This window comes from Rhagoletis pomonella, unplaced genomic scaffold (assembly GCF_013731165.1).
Source record: "Rhagoletis pomonella isolate Grant_MI unplaced genomic scaffold, Rhpom_1.0 Rhpom_scaffold_00007, whole genome shotgun sequence".
NCBI lineage: Eukaryota > Metazoa > Arthropoda > Insecta > Diptera > Tephritidae > Rhagoletis > Rhagoletis pomonella.
The window spans coordinates 15,546,276-15,560,778 of NW_023458561.1; the positions used below are offsets into that span (position 1 = coordinate 15,546,276).

The 14,503-nt window shown below is 37.0% G+C and overlaps 1 protein-coding gene across 3 annotated transcripts in view; it reads right to left on the reverse strand.

Annotated features, from left to right (window-relative positions):
• Positions 1-11,160, reverse strand: part of LOC118742376 (lipase 3) — a 61,251-nt gene extending 50,091 nt beyond the window's left edge. For 2 of the 3 annotated variants that reach the window (XM_036474405.1, XM_036474403.1), the window contains exon 1: positions 9,620-11,160. In XM_036474405.1, the coding sequence (XP_036330298.1) occupies positions 9,620-10,267 (648 nt within the window). In that variant the 5' untranslated portion in view covers positions 10,268-11,160. The remainder of the gene's footprint in view (positions 1-9,619) is intronic. The other variant, XM_036474404.1, reaches the window with a different exon arrangement.
• Positions 11,161-14,503: the final 3,343 nt, after the last annotated feature.

Consider the following 14,503-nt stretch of genomic DNA (forward strand, 5'->3'; position numbering starts at 1 on the left):
AAATTTTTGTTTCGTTTTAATGCTGCATTAAAGACAAATATATACGGACACTTTTGGGAAAGTTTCAGGTTTGGACAACAAGTAGTTCTAAAGTTATAACAATATTATGATGACACCCACGAGCGGCCTATAGATAATAAGATAACGTGCTTCGAGCACTCTGAATATTAAAAGAAAATTTCGTTGATTTCAAGTAGAAATAAAATGAAAATATATATATCTAATATAAATTTATTTTAAAATTAGGTAAAACTTGACATTTGAGAACAGTTTGAAATAACGACTAAACCAAAAGATAAATAACAAAACATATTGTACGTTTTAATTGAGGACTAGTCTGGTATTGAAAAAAAATACATAATTCACAAAGTTCTTTTAATATGAAGAAAAAAGCACGACTTGGTACCTTATACATACCTATTTCTAGCGGTGTATGTACGAAAAATTGTGTTATAAAATTTTGGAATGAATATTCACTCATTCTGCTCAGTGTACCTACTTTATTCAACAATAATGCGTCATCAACCTGCTTCGCCTATTGTTTGCATGCAACTAAATAAAATTTGTTGCTCTTCTACTCTTTCTGTTGACGTTCGGGTTGTGTACGTGTAAGAAGCGGATTGTGTACATGTGAAAGGCCGAATATAGTTCGTTCCCAGGAAAGTGTTTGGCGGGCACTGATCTAGAGGCGAGCACCCGCTTGTGGGTGTCATCATAATATTGTTATAACTTTAGAACTACTTGTTGTCTAAATCTGAAACTTTCCCGAAAATGTCCGTATGTATTTGTCTTTAATGCTGCATTAAAATAAAACAAAAATTTTAAACTTCATAACACAACTTTTGCATTTGTAAAAACCACTTCCCTAATTTTTATAAAAATCTTACAATATCCGCCATTTCGTTTTGAATAAGTATTAAGAAGTGCAGTTAAACTCATTCTCTTCAGAATAGAATCTAGTTTATTGTGTACAAATTTCAAATCAATCGAATCATAAACGTCTGTGATATAGCGAGTTTAAATGAAAATTTCGCTAAAATTGGCCGCTGTGAAAAATCAAGTTTTGGGGTTTTTTCGGCATGAAGCAAAATATCGCCATGAGACGATATGCGCAGAGAGAGGCAATTTTTATTTCACGGATTGCGCGACCTTCTATGTATAGATTTTGGGTCGTGGGTAGCGTGCAACAGCTGGTGTCGAAAACGTTTCGTGACAAAAGGCCGAATGCGATTAGATGAATAGTCGCAAATTAATGCTGAGAGCTGAAAGTCATAGAAAACGGTTTTAGCTTTAGAGAATGTTTGTGTTTACCTCCGCTACGGAATGTTTGCAGCTCCTCATCGGTTTGTTGATCGCGTGCTAACTCTTCGGAATCGACTTCAACTGCCTCGATGGATTGAAAGCGTGAAATCAGATCAGCTACAATATGTGCGTTACCTTCGACATATCTGATATCAGGCGTAACCTGTGCTACGAAGTCTAGTTGCCGGGCCTGCCTATCTGATGCTCTCTCCGGCCTTTGGTGGAAAGCGAAAATCAGAGGCTTGTTGTCAGTGTAGATGTGGCACAGTCTGCCTTCAAGCATGTAGCGGAAGTGTTTCACGGCCAGGTAGATAGCCGTAAGTGCTATACCTTGCTTAAGTTGTCGAAAATTTGTGCGAAAAAAACCAAGTGGCTACACTTCGTTGTTAACAATTTGGTTGAGGACTGCAACTGTCGCAAAACTTGACTCATCGACTCAGAGTGATAACTCGGCGTTCGGCAATGGATGTGAAAGTAGAGAACAGTTTGCCAGCTGTTGCTTGCTCTTTTCAAAACAACGCTCTGCTTCCACGTCCCATACTAACGGTGTTCGGTCATTTCTTTTATTGGATTTAGCCATATCGAACAGCTTTGCTTGAATCGTAATCGCGTCTTTCAGAAAGCGCCGCTAAAATTTCAACATGGCCAAATAGCGCTTCATCTCTTGCACAGTTCTTGGCTTCGGGTAGTCCAGAATAACTTGTACGCGATCACTGAGACGCTGAATACCGTTCTCCGAAATTAAGTGACCTAAGAACTCTAGTTTCGGTTCTCCTAAAATTGATTTGAAAGCGTTAATACACAAGTTGTTTTCTTCAAGTCGGTGAAACACTTGACGCAGATGCTCACAATGTTCCTCTTTAGTAGCCGATGCAATTATCACGTCATCCAAATACGCAAAGACGAAATCTAAACCCTTTAGAACCCCGTGGATAAGACTCTGAATGTTTAGGCTGCATTCCTTAACTAAATGGTGTGCATATCGCGGTTTTAGGAATGCCATCAGGGGTAATAGGCAAAGGCGATTTCGCAGTGAATTTTTAACGCGTTTTCTCTATCGAGCAGGCATCTCTGTTTAAGATCTACTGGCAAGTCGAAATGAGCTAGAAATTCAGCTCCCAATATAGGGTGGCTTACGTCGACAATAACCAAATCCCATACAAAGGTGCGAGATAAGTTTAAATCTAAAGTCAAGGATACTTTGCCCTATACTCTAATGTGCTACTTGCAGCGAATAGTTTAGTGGCGGTCGATTTAGCTCTGGCAGATTCTATTGAATTGGGCAGCACAGAGGAGTCGGCTCCCGTGTCAACCAGAAAGCAAAGGTTAGTTTTCCTGTCAAAAATCTTGAGCCGTGTCTCGCTGTGCGTTCGATTGTGTGCTTCAGTTATACCGCCTCTCTCTGAAACACCACATTGAGTGTTTGTCGCTGACTGAGCACTCGATGATCGATGTTGGCTACTTTGAAAAAATGCGCAGGGCTGTCTGCATTTCGTAGCATTTTTTCCATATTTCTGATGATATCAACATACCATATACGCTGTAGACGATGATGAACTTGGTGAATTATTAATATTATTGTGAATTTGCTGAATCTCCGCTGAGAGTTGGGCGATCTCGTCTCTTAAGCTACAAATGTGAGTCATGGAAGCGACGGCTCCTACTTGTGTTCCAACCAAGTTTGTTGCTTCAACTATTCCATCCGCGATCTGAAGTTTTCTTGTAATGCTTTCTGATGAGGCTATGATTGAGGACTGTGCGACAGACGGAAGGCGGCTTATTCATAAATCCAGCAGTGCGCTGTCACTCCACGATAATCCTGCCACTCTTTACATGCCAGAAAAAAGCTCGCTGGGCCTTTTATCACCCAACAGCGTCTCCTGGAGCACTCTTTGCAAGCATCTTGACTCTCACTGAATCGTTCGATGAGTTTGGTTTTAATGTACTTGTATCTGTTTACAGCAGGTGCAGCCTCAATGACGGGACGTAAGCTGATGAGCTTGGTCGGTGGTACACTGGCTAGGACGATTGCATATTTGCGGCTATCCGCTGAGACTCCTGTAGCGTCGAACCAAAAGTCCCGGGAGTATTTAAAAGAACACTTCTATGTCTCTTTCGCTCATTGTCGGAATAGGAATGCGAGGACTCGATACGGCATTCACATCAGCCACATCGATGTTTGGTTCGAGGATGGCTCGACTTCCCAAGGGCGCCCATTGCAATGTTAGGTTAGATGATTTATTGCGTAATGCTGCACGTGCGGGGTCACCAATGTAGAACTCTGTTCACGTTCGTGTTCTCAAAATCGAATGATTTATTTTATTCTCTATTACATCGAGTAAGAGAGAGAAGGAGCATGGCTGCCATACTAAAGCTATTAATCTTACGATATTAAATTAGCTCAGTGCTACCACATATATATAACATATGTATATGTATATGAGGCATTCTTTTCTATATCGGAAAATCACAATTTCGATTAGCTTCACGTTTTTCCTTTTTTCTTCTAATATATGATCTGCCAAATTTTGGATTTTTTCATGATTCTGACTAAATAATCATGTAGTTCTTCAAATTTTTATATCTCGGGATTTGTTCACCATAGAGACTTCATTGTTGACTCTCACAAATTAAACCAAGTTGTCATAAAAAAATATTTTAAAAGTAGTTCTTGAAAAACTCCCATTTTTTGGAACATGTTTTTTATAGAGAATTAAGAAAGAATTACAATGGTGTAATTTTAAATCCCAAATTTACTGGTCGTTTCTATTCAAAGCAACTTAAATAAGTTCAACTGTTAATAGCTAAGTTAACTTTAGGACAATCATAAACATCATAAAGAAAGCCCGTTTCTTTATTTTTAAAACGACCGTTAGATAAAGTTTTTAGGATGAGCAGAACCCGAGATATAACGATTTGAAGAATCGAAGAATGGTCAGAATCACGAAAAAATTTGAACTTTGGCAGATCATATCTCCGAGAAAAAAGGGGGAAAAAATTCCTCGATTACGCGTTAGCTTATTCCGTGTAAAGAAACCATACAAAAATTTGAAGCGAATCGGAAGCATGACATCATTTTTTTATGTAATCCGTCCGACTTCCATATATATATATAAGTATATATATATATGTTGTGGCATACTAATATTACTTCACATACATATGTGTATATGTATAAATTCTAATATTTTTTACTTTTTGTAAAAATAACTGTGACTGCAATTCCAAAGTTTTTAGTTTATTCAGTTTGTAATTAACTTTTTAAACTGATAGAAAATAAAGACATTTATATTTCTTTGCTTAAAAACACAAATTTTTTTTATTTCTAGTATTCGCACTAAAGCAAGACTACAAAACTAGTTTTTTTAATTAATAGTACTAATATCCTTTAATATTCTGGGATCCCGGTACTACCAATTTAAGATCCCGATATCCCGAGATTTACAAAATGGTGCGGGATTGGATGCCTTAATGTTGTCACGCAAAGGAGAGGGCCCCATCGCTTTATGTCGACTCCGAATGGTGATTGTATTTTTATGAGAAGCTGCCCACTGGGAAAATAGGTAAGCACCTTGCGAGGTAAGCCATGTTTTCTTTCAGTTTTTAGTACCAAAATTGTCATCATGGCCAATGTCATCTACTAGTAAAGGGCAAAATGAACACCTCCGAAGACACATTACGTTGTCAGTTGCAAAATAACGTGCAGCCGAAGTTATTTCCAAGCACCGAACTACTCCGAGCGACTGCTCTGCATTACACGTAACTTACTTTGTAAAGCGGCTCAGAAGTATGTCTGATACCAAATGTACATTCTAAATTCCTACTTACATAAGGCGGCCATGCCTTTGTAAAAGTAAGGGACGTTCGGCAGGGAAATGGTAATGACTGCCAGGTGAAGAGTAAGTTGCTAATAAGGTATTATTACGTGCTCCTAATTCCCACTGGGTGTTTTTCATGGCAGAAATACACTCGGGGGTTTGCCATTGCCTGCCGAGGGGCGACTGCTGTTAAGAAAAAAACCTTTTTTCTACATAGTTACACAGCGGCCGCTCGAGATAATTCCGAATTAATGATTTGATCCGGATCAACGCGCTCTATGCATTTACAGGCGGTGTCGGTATACGTGTCGGAGGTGATAAGTTAAAGTCAAAAAAACTATTAATCAGCAACATTCGCGATCGAATGTCTGTAATTTGATTAAACATATTTTTGAAATATTAAGAACTTTTGAAAGCACTTAAGTGAATTAGTCGATTTACGCGATATAGACCGATTTTAACTTATGTATTCGGGCTAGCTCGTGGAATAATCCGAGTTGCAGTGTACCACGTTTTGGCCGAATCCGTACTTAACCTGGAGGCAGCTGTAGTTTGGTTAATGGTAAACAAAATAGTTGTTAATATTACCACATCATTGTTGAAAATAACAACCAAAGCATTGTAAATATTGACCAAAAAATCACGTTGATTCCTTTTCAAGTTTGAATTTGGTAATATTAACCAATTTTCTCTCAGTGCAAGGAATAGTTGAAATACCACATCTGCATACCTTTATATATTTGTAAAATTCTATTTAGTAATTTTATTTTATTGGCTAAAAGAAAAAAACTGAGTTTTTGAATTATTAAAAAAAAAAAATAATATTAAAACCATTGACTTCATTAAACGGTTTATGCTGAGCGATTAATGTGCATTTAGCATATTTAGCTATAAACGCAACTCTAAATGTACGCATACAAAACTTTCAACCTAAATGCAACAAAATGCTCTTTCGTTTAAGCATTAAGAGTCTAAAAACTAAAAGCTGCTCTGCAATCTTCCAGAAATATACCACGATTCGCACACGGTTTAATGAAAAAGTGGCATCATCGCTTCTTCGCGAATACATACAGCGTAGTTTACAAAGGATTTCGGTCGGCGACGATCTTAAACTATTTGGATAAACATTTTTTGTGCAAACCCAGTAATGGTGTTAAGCTGATAAAAATCTGATTGAATTTGTGATCTACCCTGTTTGTTTTCTTTCATCGTTCATCTAGCCAATTTTAATAATAATCGTCAGTAGACACGAATGAAGGCGGGCTAGTGCTTTGATGGCGAAAAAAGATGCGTAAAAAAATTTGACGAAAAAAAAACGCTTCAGAAAAACTTCGACGAAAAAGGACGCGTAAACCTAGTTGACGGCGAAGAAAGACGCGTAAACTTAGATTTAAGCCCGGCCAAAGACTCCCACTTCATCATCATTTCCCACAACTCATTAGGGATTTTACATACTGTTACACCCGCAAACATAGTTGACCGCGAAAATAAGTCTTTCGTCGCCGTCAAATATGTAAAGCCTTTCTTCGCAGAAGTTTTTTTATTCGTCTTTTTTCGCGGTCAACTTTTGAGCTCGCGCCTTTATCCGTGTTTAGTGACGATATATTGTCTAAATTAAACTTTTTGTTAAAAATTTATTTTTTTTTTAATTTTTTATTAGCTTTTTTGTAGTGTTCTCTTATCCATGCGAAATCATCGTTATATACCATATACAAGAACCACATTAACAAAAGGCTGATTTGACTCAACACATATTTCTTTCAAGCATTTATACCTGTGTCGTTATAGCGCACTCGCTGAAACCGTATTCAAAAGTAAACAAAATTGGTTATTTTTATTCGATACTTCTTAAATAATTGATTTGCGCGGTGGACCGAAATGGAAGCGAACAATTCAGAATTCAAATTTGTTATAATAATAATTAAAATTTAAAACGGGCTGTATAAAGAAAACCAGTCTTTTTCCACTTCGCGTCAAAGGAGTGATAAGCGATTTGAAAACAAATTCGAGTCAATACACTTTCTAGCTACAATAATAATACACTAATTTCTGACCGCATTGAAAGGTGGTTTCTACTTCCGTTTTGAATCACAGCGAACTGGGTAAAAGCGCTTTATGTGTTGGTATAAACAAGGTAATAGATACGGAGCTGAATGTTCGTACGCGACTATTAATCGAAAGCATGTGATTTCGAACTCGCGTGAATGTACATTTATTAAACGCGGTACTTTGAACACTCTTCGAAAAACATATATTCGAAATTGCTAAGAGCTAGTTTAAACTAATATCACGAAAACTGCGTTCATATTTAATAGCTGGCTGACATACATTTGGCTAATCTTAGTTTAAACCAGCTAGCTCGAAATTATGAAAAGTTGGCTGCCGTCCAATAGATACCTTGTTTATACCGACACATAAAGCGCTTTGACCTAGTTCGCTGTGATTTAAAACGGATACATAAACTGAATTTCAAAGCGCGTTGAAATTGAAAAATGTACTGACTCGAATTAGTTTTCAAATCGGTTTTTTATTTCTCACTTCGGTTAGAAAACAGGTATAAACACATCACTCATTTGACGCGAAGTGAAAATAGGCTGATGCCCGTCTTAAATTTTAATTATTATTAAAATAAATTTGAATTATTGTTCGCTTCTATTTCGGTGAACCGTGCAAAGTATTTGTTAAAGAAATATCGAATAATAAACAGCAAGTTTTGTTTACTTTTGAATACGGTTTCAGCGAGTGCGCTATAAAGACACAGGTATAAACTCTAGAAAGTAATATGTGTTCAGTAAAATCGGTTTTTTGTTAATGCGGCTCTTGCGTAGGTATAAACAAGGTAAGAGATACTTAAAAAATACGTTGATGAGATTCATTTTGTGTGGTGGTCGTTTTGAAACTTTTTGCTATATTTAATATTTTCACCCGACATTTATTCCTGGCAATTTTAAATGGAACGCACCATATCGGCATTTAAAGTACAAAACCGCGTATCGTCATTCTGCAAAACCGCGTAACTGACATTTGCTGCCAAAAATTGGATTTGCTCACACAAGCCCTTGGCTCAATCCTTATCCATTCGTCCTGATATATACTAGCCAGAAATGCAAATGCTTTATAAACAAGTCATTTTTAGCAAAAAAACCGACTTCAACTCTCATATAAAAAAAAAAAAAATATATATATCTCATGATCCACTGATCGGATCTTAACCAGATTAGTATGGGACCACCTCTGAGACACTACCGATGCAAAAAGAATTATCGAAATCGGTTGACGTGGTCCAAAGTTATGCGGTAACATACATAAAAAAATAAAAAATATATATTCCGACGAACTGATAACCTCCTCCTTTTTTGGAAGTCGGTTAAAAAGAGAACCATTTTGAAATATGAGTGTTTTTACACTCTAGAAAATAATTTATGCAACCTCACATACGCGGTTTTGCATTTTGTTGATACGCGGTTTTGTACGGAAGTGAAATTCAGTTGAAGTGTAGGTAAGAGTACGCGTAGATTTATGTTTGGTTACTTTGTTTCGAAACTTAAAAATTTAGGGCGATATTGCAATTACAGCGCACGCCAGTTGCCGTGAGGATTAAAGATGAATTATAGTATAGGTAAAAGCAGATTAAAGTTAACTAAAAGCGTAAGTGTTTCGTTTTCTTCGCACAGAGTATCTACATCTATACATTCATACCTATGTATGAATTTAGAAGGAAAATACCCTTAAATAAATGCGACTTGTCCGGGACTTCTCTGGGGTACAGCTTTTGATCTTTTTAAATGGAAAGAACTTTTTGCTCGAGTATGTACTATCAAGAGGCTAAAGGCTGGTTTTCACTATGTCATATTTTTACACAACTTTATCCATACCTTTACTGATTATATTATGGGCCAAAAACGGACAAATCGCCGATCTAGCAGCGCATACACATGACTAAAGACCTATTCTGGTCTAAATTAATCGATAGACCGTTTTTAATCCCATTTGACAATGTGTTTTCACTTATTTGACATAGCGAAATTCAGCCTTAATTAGTAACTTTTCCCAAGTAAAATTTGAGGAGCTACTAAGTATGCCAACGATGCATATAAAATTTAGTTGATCAAGTGCGTTTACACATACATATCATTAAATTGATAATTGTATCCATAAACGTTCAGGCGGGGACAAATTGATCTCGAATTAAACCGGGACCAGATTAGTTGCGCAATTGTTCCGCATAGAGACTTTCTACTCGTTTTACAGATTACCCTGACCGTTATATCGACACTAAACAAACTCTAAATATATTTTTGTGGACTGACAAAATTAAAAACATTCCCGTTAAATTAAATTGCAAATATGTATGTTTGCTTAAAAGGTATAAGGGCTGTTCACGATCTTGTGCATACGATCTTGCGTACACATTCAGCAAGCATAAAATTTGCAAATGCAAATCTTAGACCATTTGCACAATATCCTGAACAGCCCTATTTATTCTTAACAGAACTGACCTGGAGTTTTTCATCTTCCGCCGCCATTATTCTTAACGGTGGACTACGCAAATGCGCTAAGAACGCCACCGGCGCTAGCAGTGATGCTGATACGAATTTATCGTTGTATTCCGGCCTTTCGGAGAGAAGCACGAAAAATACTGTTGATCCTTGAGAATGCGCCACATAGTGCACCTGCTTATTGCCCGTCGTCTCGAGTACATAATCCACAACAGCAGGCAAATCAAAGTAGCCGATCTCGTGCCAGGTGAAGTTCCAAAAGCTCGCCATAGACGAATCCATTGCAATGTGCCTCTTGGAGAAGGTTGTACCGCGAGCATTCGGTAGCCACACATCGTAGCCCTGGTCATTTAAAATACAGCCAAGAGAGCGTGCCCGTCCAGGTAGCACAAAATCTGCGCCAGAGCCTAATAGACCGTGCATGAGAATAAAGGGTTGGCGACTGTGGCTGTGTGTAACATTTTTTGGTGGAATGCGATGTAGGGTAATTTCATAGCCATCTGCAGTGCGCACCAAGTGGCGTTCGCAAACATATTGATTCGAATTGATTATTTGACAAACCAAGTCCTTGGAGACGGCAGGATTGAAGGCATGGACACTAGCGGAAAGTATGAGCATTAGGAGCAATGTATTTGCCAAAGATGACATGCTTCGAGTTAACTGCACTATATGAAAACTGGTATGCTTTGTTGTGTGAAGTATCGGGCGTTGTTGAGTGATATTTTTCTTATGGTAAAATCACGTACAGTCGCGACACAATGTTAAAAGTATTTTATTTTTAACACTAAATAAGTTCTGGATACAAAATTATATTTTTTGGGAATTGATACAAACTGAGTATGCGCCCATATGTACAAATGAATTTATGCATAGAAAAGCAATGTATGTATGCTTGCTTGTAACCAAATAATTATGTACGTAACACTGCTTCGCAAACTTTTTATCACGTAGTTTTCTAGTCGACAGCCATTTACAAAATAAGCATTTTACAAATTGGCAAAATTGAAAACAACTTATAAGTTTAAATAAATTTAATAAACGAAATTCAAGGAGAAACAACAACTCTATTTGCAGACTAATTTATTCTCATATGCTTCCGCTACATTCCGCAAGGTTTATGTGATTTCGCGCCTCTTCTATATATTCTATACCTATAGTTTAATTTTTATGCATATAGTAACCATTTACATCATAATTGTTGTTGTGTTTAAAAACTGCGGTTTAGGTGTTTTTATGCATACATACGTAGGAACATATTTTCGTTGTTATTCTTGAGAATATCTATGGTTTTCGTTTTAATTTATTCCTTTACTACCTATGCGCAGCGCATTATGTATGCCTACTTTTTTAATTTGCTTGTACCAAAACATTTTGTTGTCACTTGCAAGGTCTCATTCCGGCAGTATTAATTAGTTCATCTTTCTCACTGTTTTTTTCACTAAAGCAAGCCGCAAGCAGCTTGAGCACCGATTCATAATAGACTGCTTAACGATTATTTTACTCGAGTGCGCATCACCTGAATTTGCTCATCATCCGGTATTTCATTAACAATTGACAGACAGCAGAGGAGGATACTGCACAGTGTTTAACTAGGGCTGCAAACATGTCCAAAAATCGTGGTTCGATTATTTTCGTATACATATGTATGTATGTATGTACGTACTAGAGGTTTCCGCCGACAGGCTTTGCGGCGGCGGCGGTGACGCCGGCGCTACTGCTCATAAGGTAGATTTCAAAGAGCCATGCGGCTACGTTAGCGTTAGGCATTCGCCATGCCAATTATTCTATTATCATAATTCTATTTATTTCATTATTGAATTAGTTTTAAATTTAAATATTGTTACTTCCTACTTGAATTAAAATGTTGAGTGTCTGGCGCTGATTGATGGGCGAACAAAAGAAGGTCTGAGGTATATACATACATACACACACGGATCTCTATGTTCTCTATAGATCCGTATGTACTATTTAAATTTAAAGAAACAAAAAAACTTAAAATTAAAAATTTAAGTCACTCTCAATCAATATTTGCAATAATCTTATCAACCGTTATGTTAAAGTACGATTTTTTGCGGATTACATATTGAAAACAAGGTTGGTCTACTTTTTTTCCAAAAGTTTAACCCATCAACTCGAACCAGAACGGGCGTAATGAACGAATGTAATGAAAAATAATACTAATGTTTACCAACCAGCAAAACCTTCCCGGGGTTTGACCACCACTAAGGAATGCTAACGTAATTCTCACACAGCCGCCTAGTACTTGTATACGTATGTGGGGCCTCAGAATAAAACAACTTGCGAATGTATAATATTAAAAAATACATAGAAAAATCAACTTGTCTCCAATAATTGAGGAGTTAGATGAAAAGAGGCCGGTGTACATGATTCAATAATACAAGGTTCGATAAACTGACAGTTGTCTCTCTCGCACCGCTCCCTTAGCAGTGGCACCGTGTTGCATCTTTGCACATTTACATGGAAACAGTGTAGCTTCCCTGCAGGGAAACCGCGGACTAGTGAATCAAATTTCTAGTTCCGTACTAGGTCTTTATCGCCAAAAAGGAACTAGTCCGATAAGAACTTGATCCCCACCAGTCCAAATTCGGCGAAATGTGGTACTTTTAAAAAACAATTTTTTTTTCAGTTTTTTTCACTAGAAATCTATATCTAAAGTGACGAATTTAGAAATGGTTCGGAACTATAGAAAAAGGGATGCAGAACGAACTAGATCTTATTTGTCGAATTTAGAACTAGTTTGGAACTATCGAATAAGGGATGCAGCGGGGGGCTGTTTACTTTACATAGATATGTGTTCGGCGGCTTTTTCGTTCAAATACGCTTCTATTCTGTGTTTCGCAGATGCTTTTTCATAGCTTGGTAATAAAAACTAAAATTTGTGTTAACATTTCAACACCTTGGGACCGTCTAAGAAATAACAGCGACCACCTCTGCAAACTCAGCTACTGCTAAAGGTATGTAAACGTACATTTCTTACAATCATTCAAAAGATATAAATTTCAAATTGAAAACACATTCCTTCCAAAATAACTTAAAATCGCACACACGGAAAAACCAAAAAGATTGAAAAATCATGATACTTTTTTCTTTCGTCTGCCGATTTTATAACTGGTTCGGAACTATAGAATTTATGACTAGTTCGGAACTATCGAAAAAGGTATGCAGCGGGGGCAATTGACACTTCCTAGGACATCGCCATGTTAAATTCGCCAGTTGCTTGCATGCAAAAGAGATTTATCGCGAACCAGTACTGGGTCTAAATGTACTAGAAACGCACCAGTTCAGAACTAGAGATTTTCCCCACAGGGTTTGGTGTGAAATAGAAATATGAGCGTTTGTGCAATATGTTTATTTGTATACATATGCATATGAAGCATATGTAACTGATGAAAACATAAACTGTTTTTAAATTGGATGTTTACATCAATCTCATAGTAGTCTTATTTTAATTTTGAGTCATTTTGCAGTTTTTATACAGCTAAACAGCACATAAATTAAGTAATTCACATAGATACATCAATATTACGTCCAACATTTCGTTTAAAATGCCAGATTTCCTGCAAATACATTGGAATTTACAAAAGGAATTTCACTACTTATTGCCTACTTTGCGTACTTTTCTACTACCATTTTCGCACCAAGAGATTTCATTCCCCCCCTTTTCTCCGTCCTTCGTAAATGCAACCTTTTGTAAGGGAGTGTCAAACCGCATCTGTCAATAATTATCTAACCTTATATTATTGAATCATGGCCGGTGTATAAAAAAGTACTATTGAAAAGAATTGTCTACTGCGGAAAAAAATCGTTAGATTACCAGTATTCGACCCTAATTTAACGGTAATAAACGCTTTCGTCGAAAAATATGTTACCTATGTTTTTTCTGAGTTACGCAATTTTTGGAAAAATAAATATATAAATATTCTTGTTCAGTGGCCCAAATTATGCATAAAAAAACTAATTTAAAAATGTAATTTTCATTTCGTAAAATTGTGTTTTATATAAGTAGTATTTAGTTCCTTCAAACGATGTATTCAATGTACAAACATCATAAAAAGTTTGTACAAAATTCCTTAGGCGCCGAACGCCGCCGCTGCGCCGATATTTTCGTAACTCGGCGGCGGCGCGTGAGGAATGACAAAAAACGGCGGCGGCGGCGGCGTGGCTCGGCGGCGTATACCTCTAGTACGTACACTACAAGCGAAGGGTGCTAGTATTCTGAAAATATGGCTTTGCTTAGGATGACTACTATTTACTACTCCTCCATCACGGTCGTAATTAAGAAACAGTAAGTGATTTTTTCGTAATTCCGCAAAAATAATATTTTAGCAGCGATTTTTTTTTGAGCTAGCAAATCTATTTTCTTGATGAACACGATATCTTAATTTGCTTTTGAAATAAATGTAAACAACTGTGTTGTTATGAGTAGTGAAGACCAGCAACAACTCTGGCATGGTAGAGATCTCGTTGAACTACTGGAACTCGGCCTACATAAACAAGGTTATTCACAAGGTTTAACCACGGGGTACCAAAAACGCAAACGAATGGACATTTCGAACTAACTCCCTACAAAAATCGCGACTACTCCATTCATGCATGTAGAGAGTGCTCCCTAAGGGCCATGGAGTACTCCAAAATTTACCACAATTCATATAAAAAATATGGTCCAATTAACATTGCGATGTCCTAGGGCAGGACCATATACTCCATCCCTGCATTACATCAGAGTAGCACAAAACTACTCCAACATATTAACAATGGCATTGTTGTTATATTTTTTCGTTTGTACACGGTTTTGTTCTTCACTTCACAGATGCTTTTTCGAAAGTAATAAAAACCAAAAACAAAAATTAAAAATTACATGTT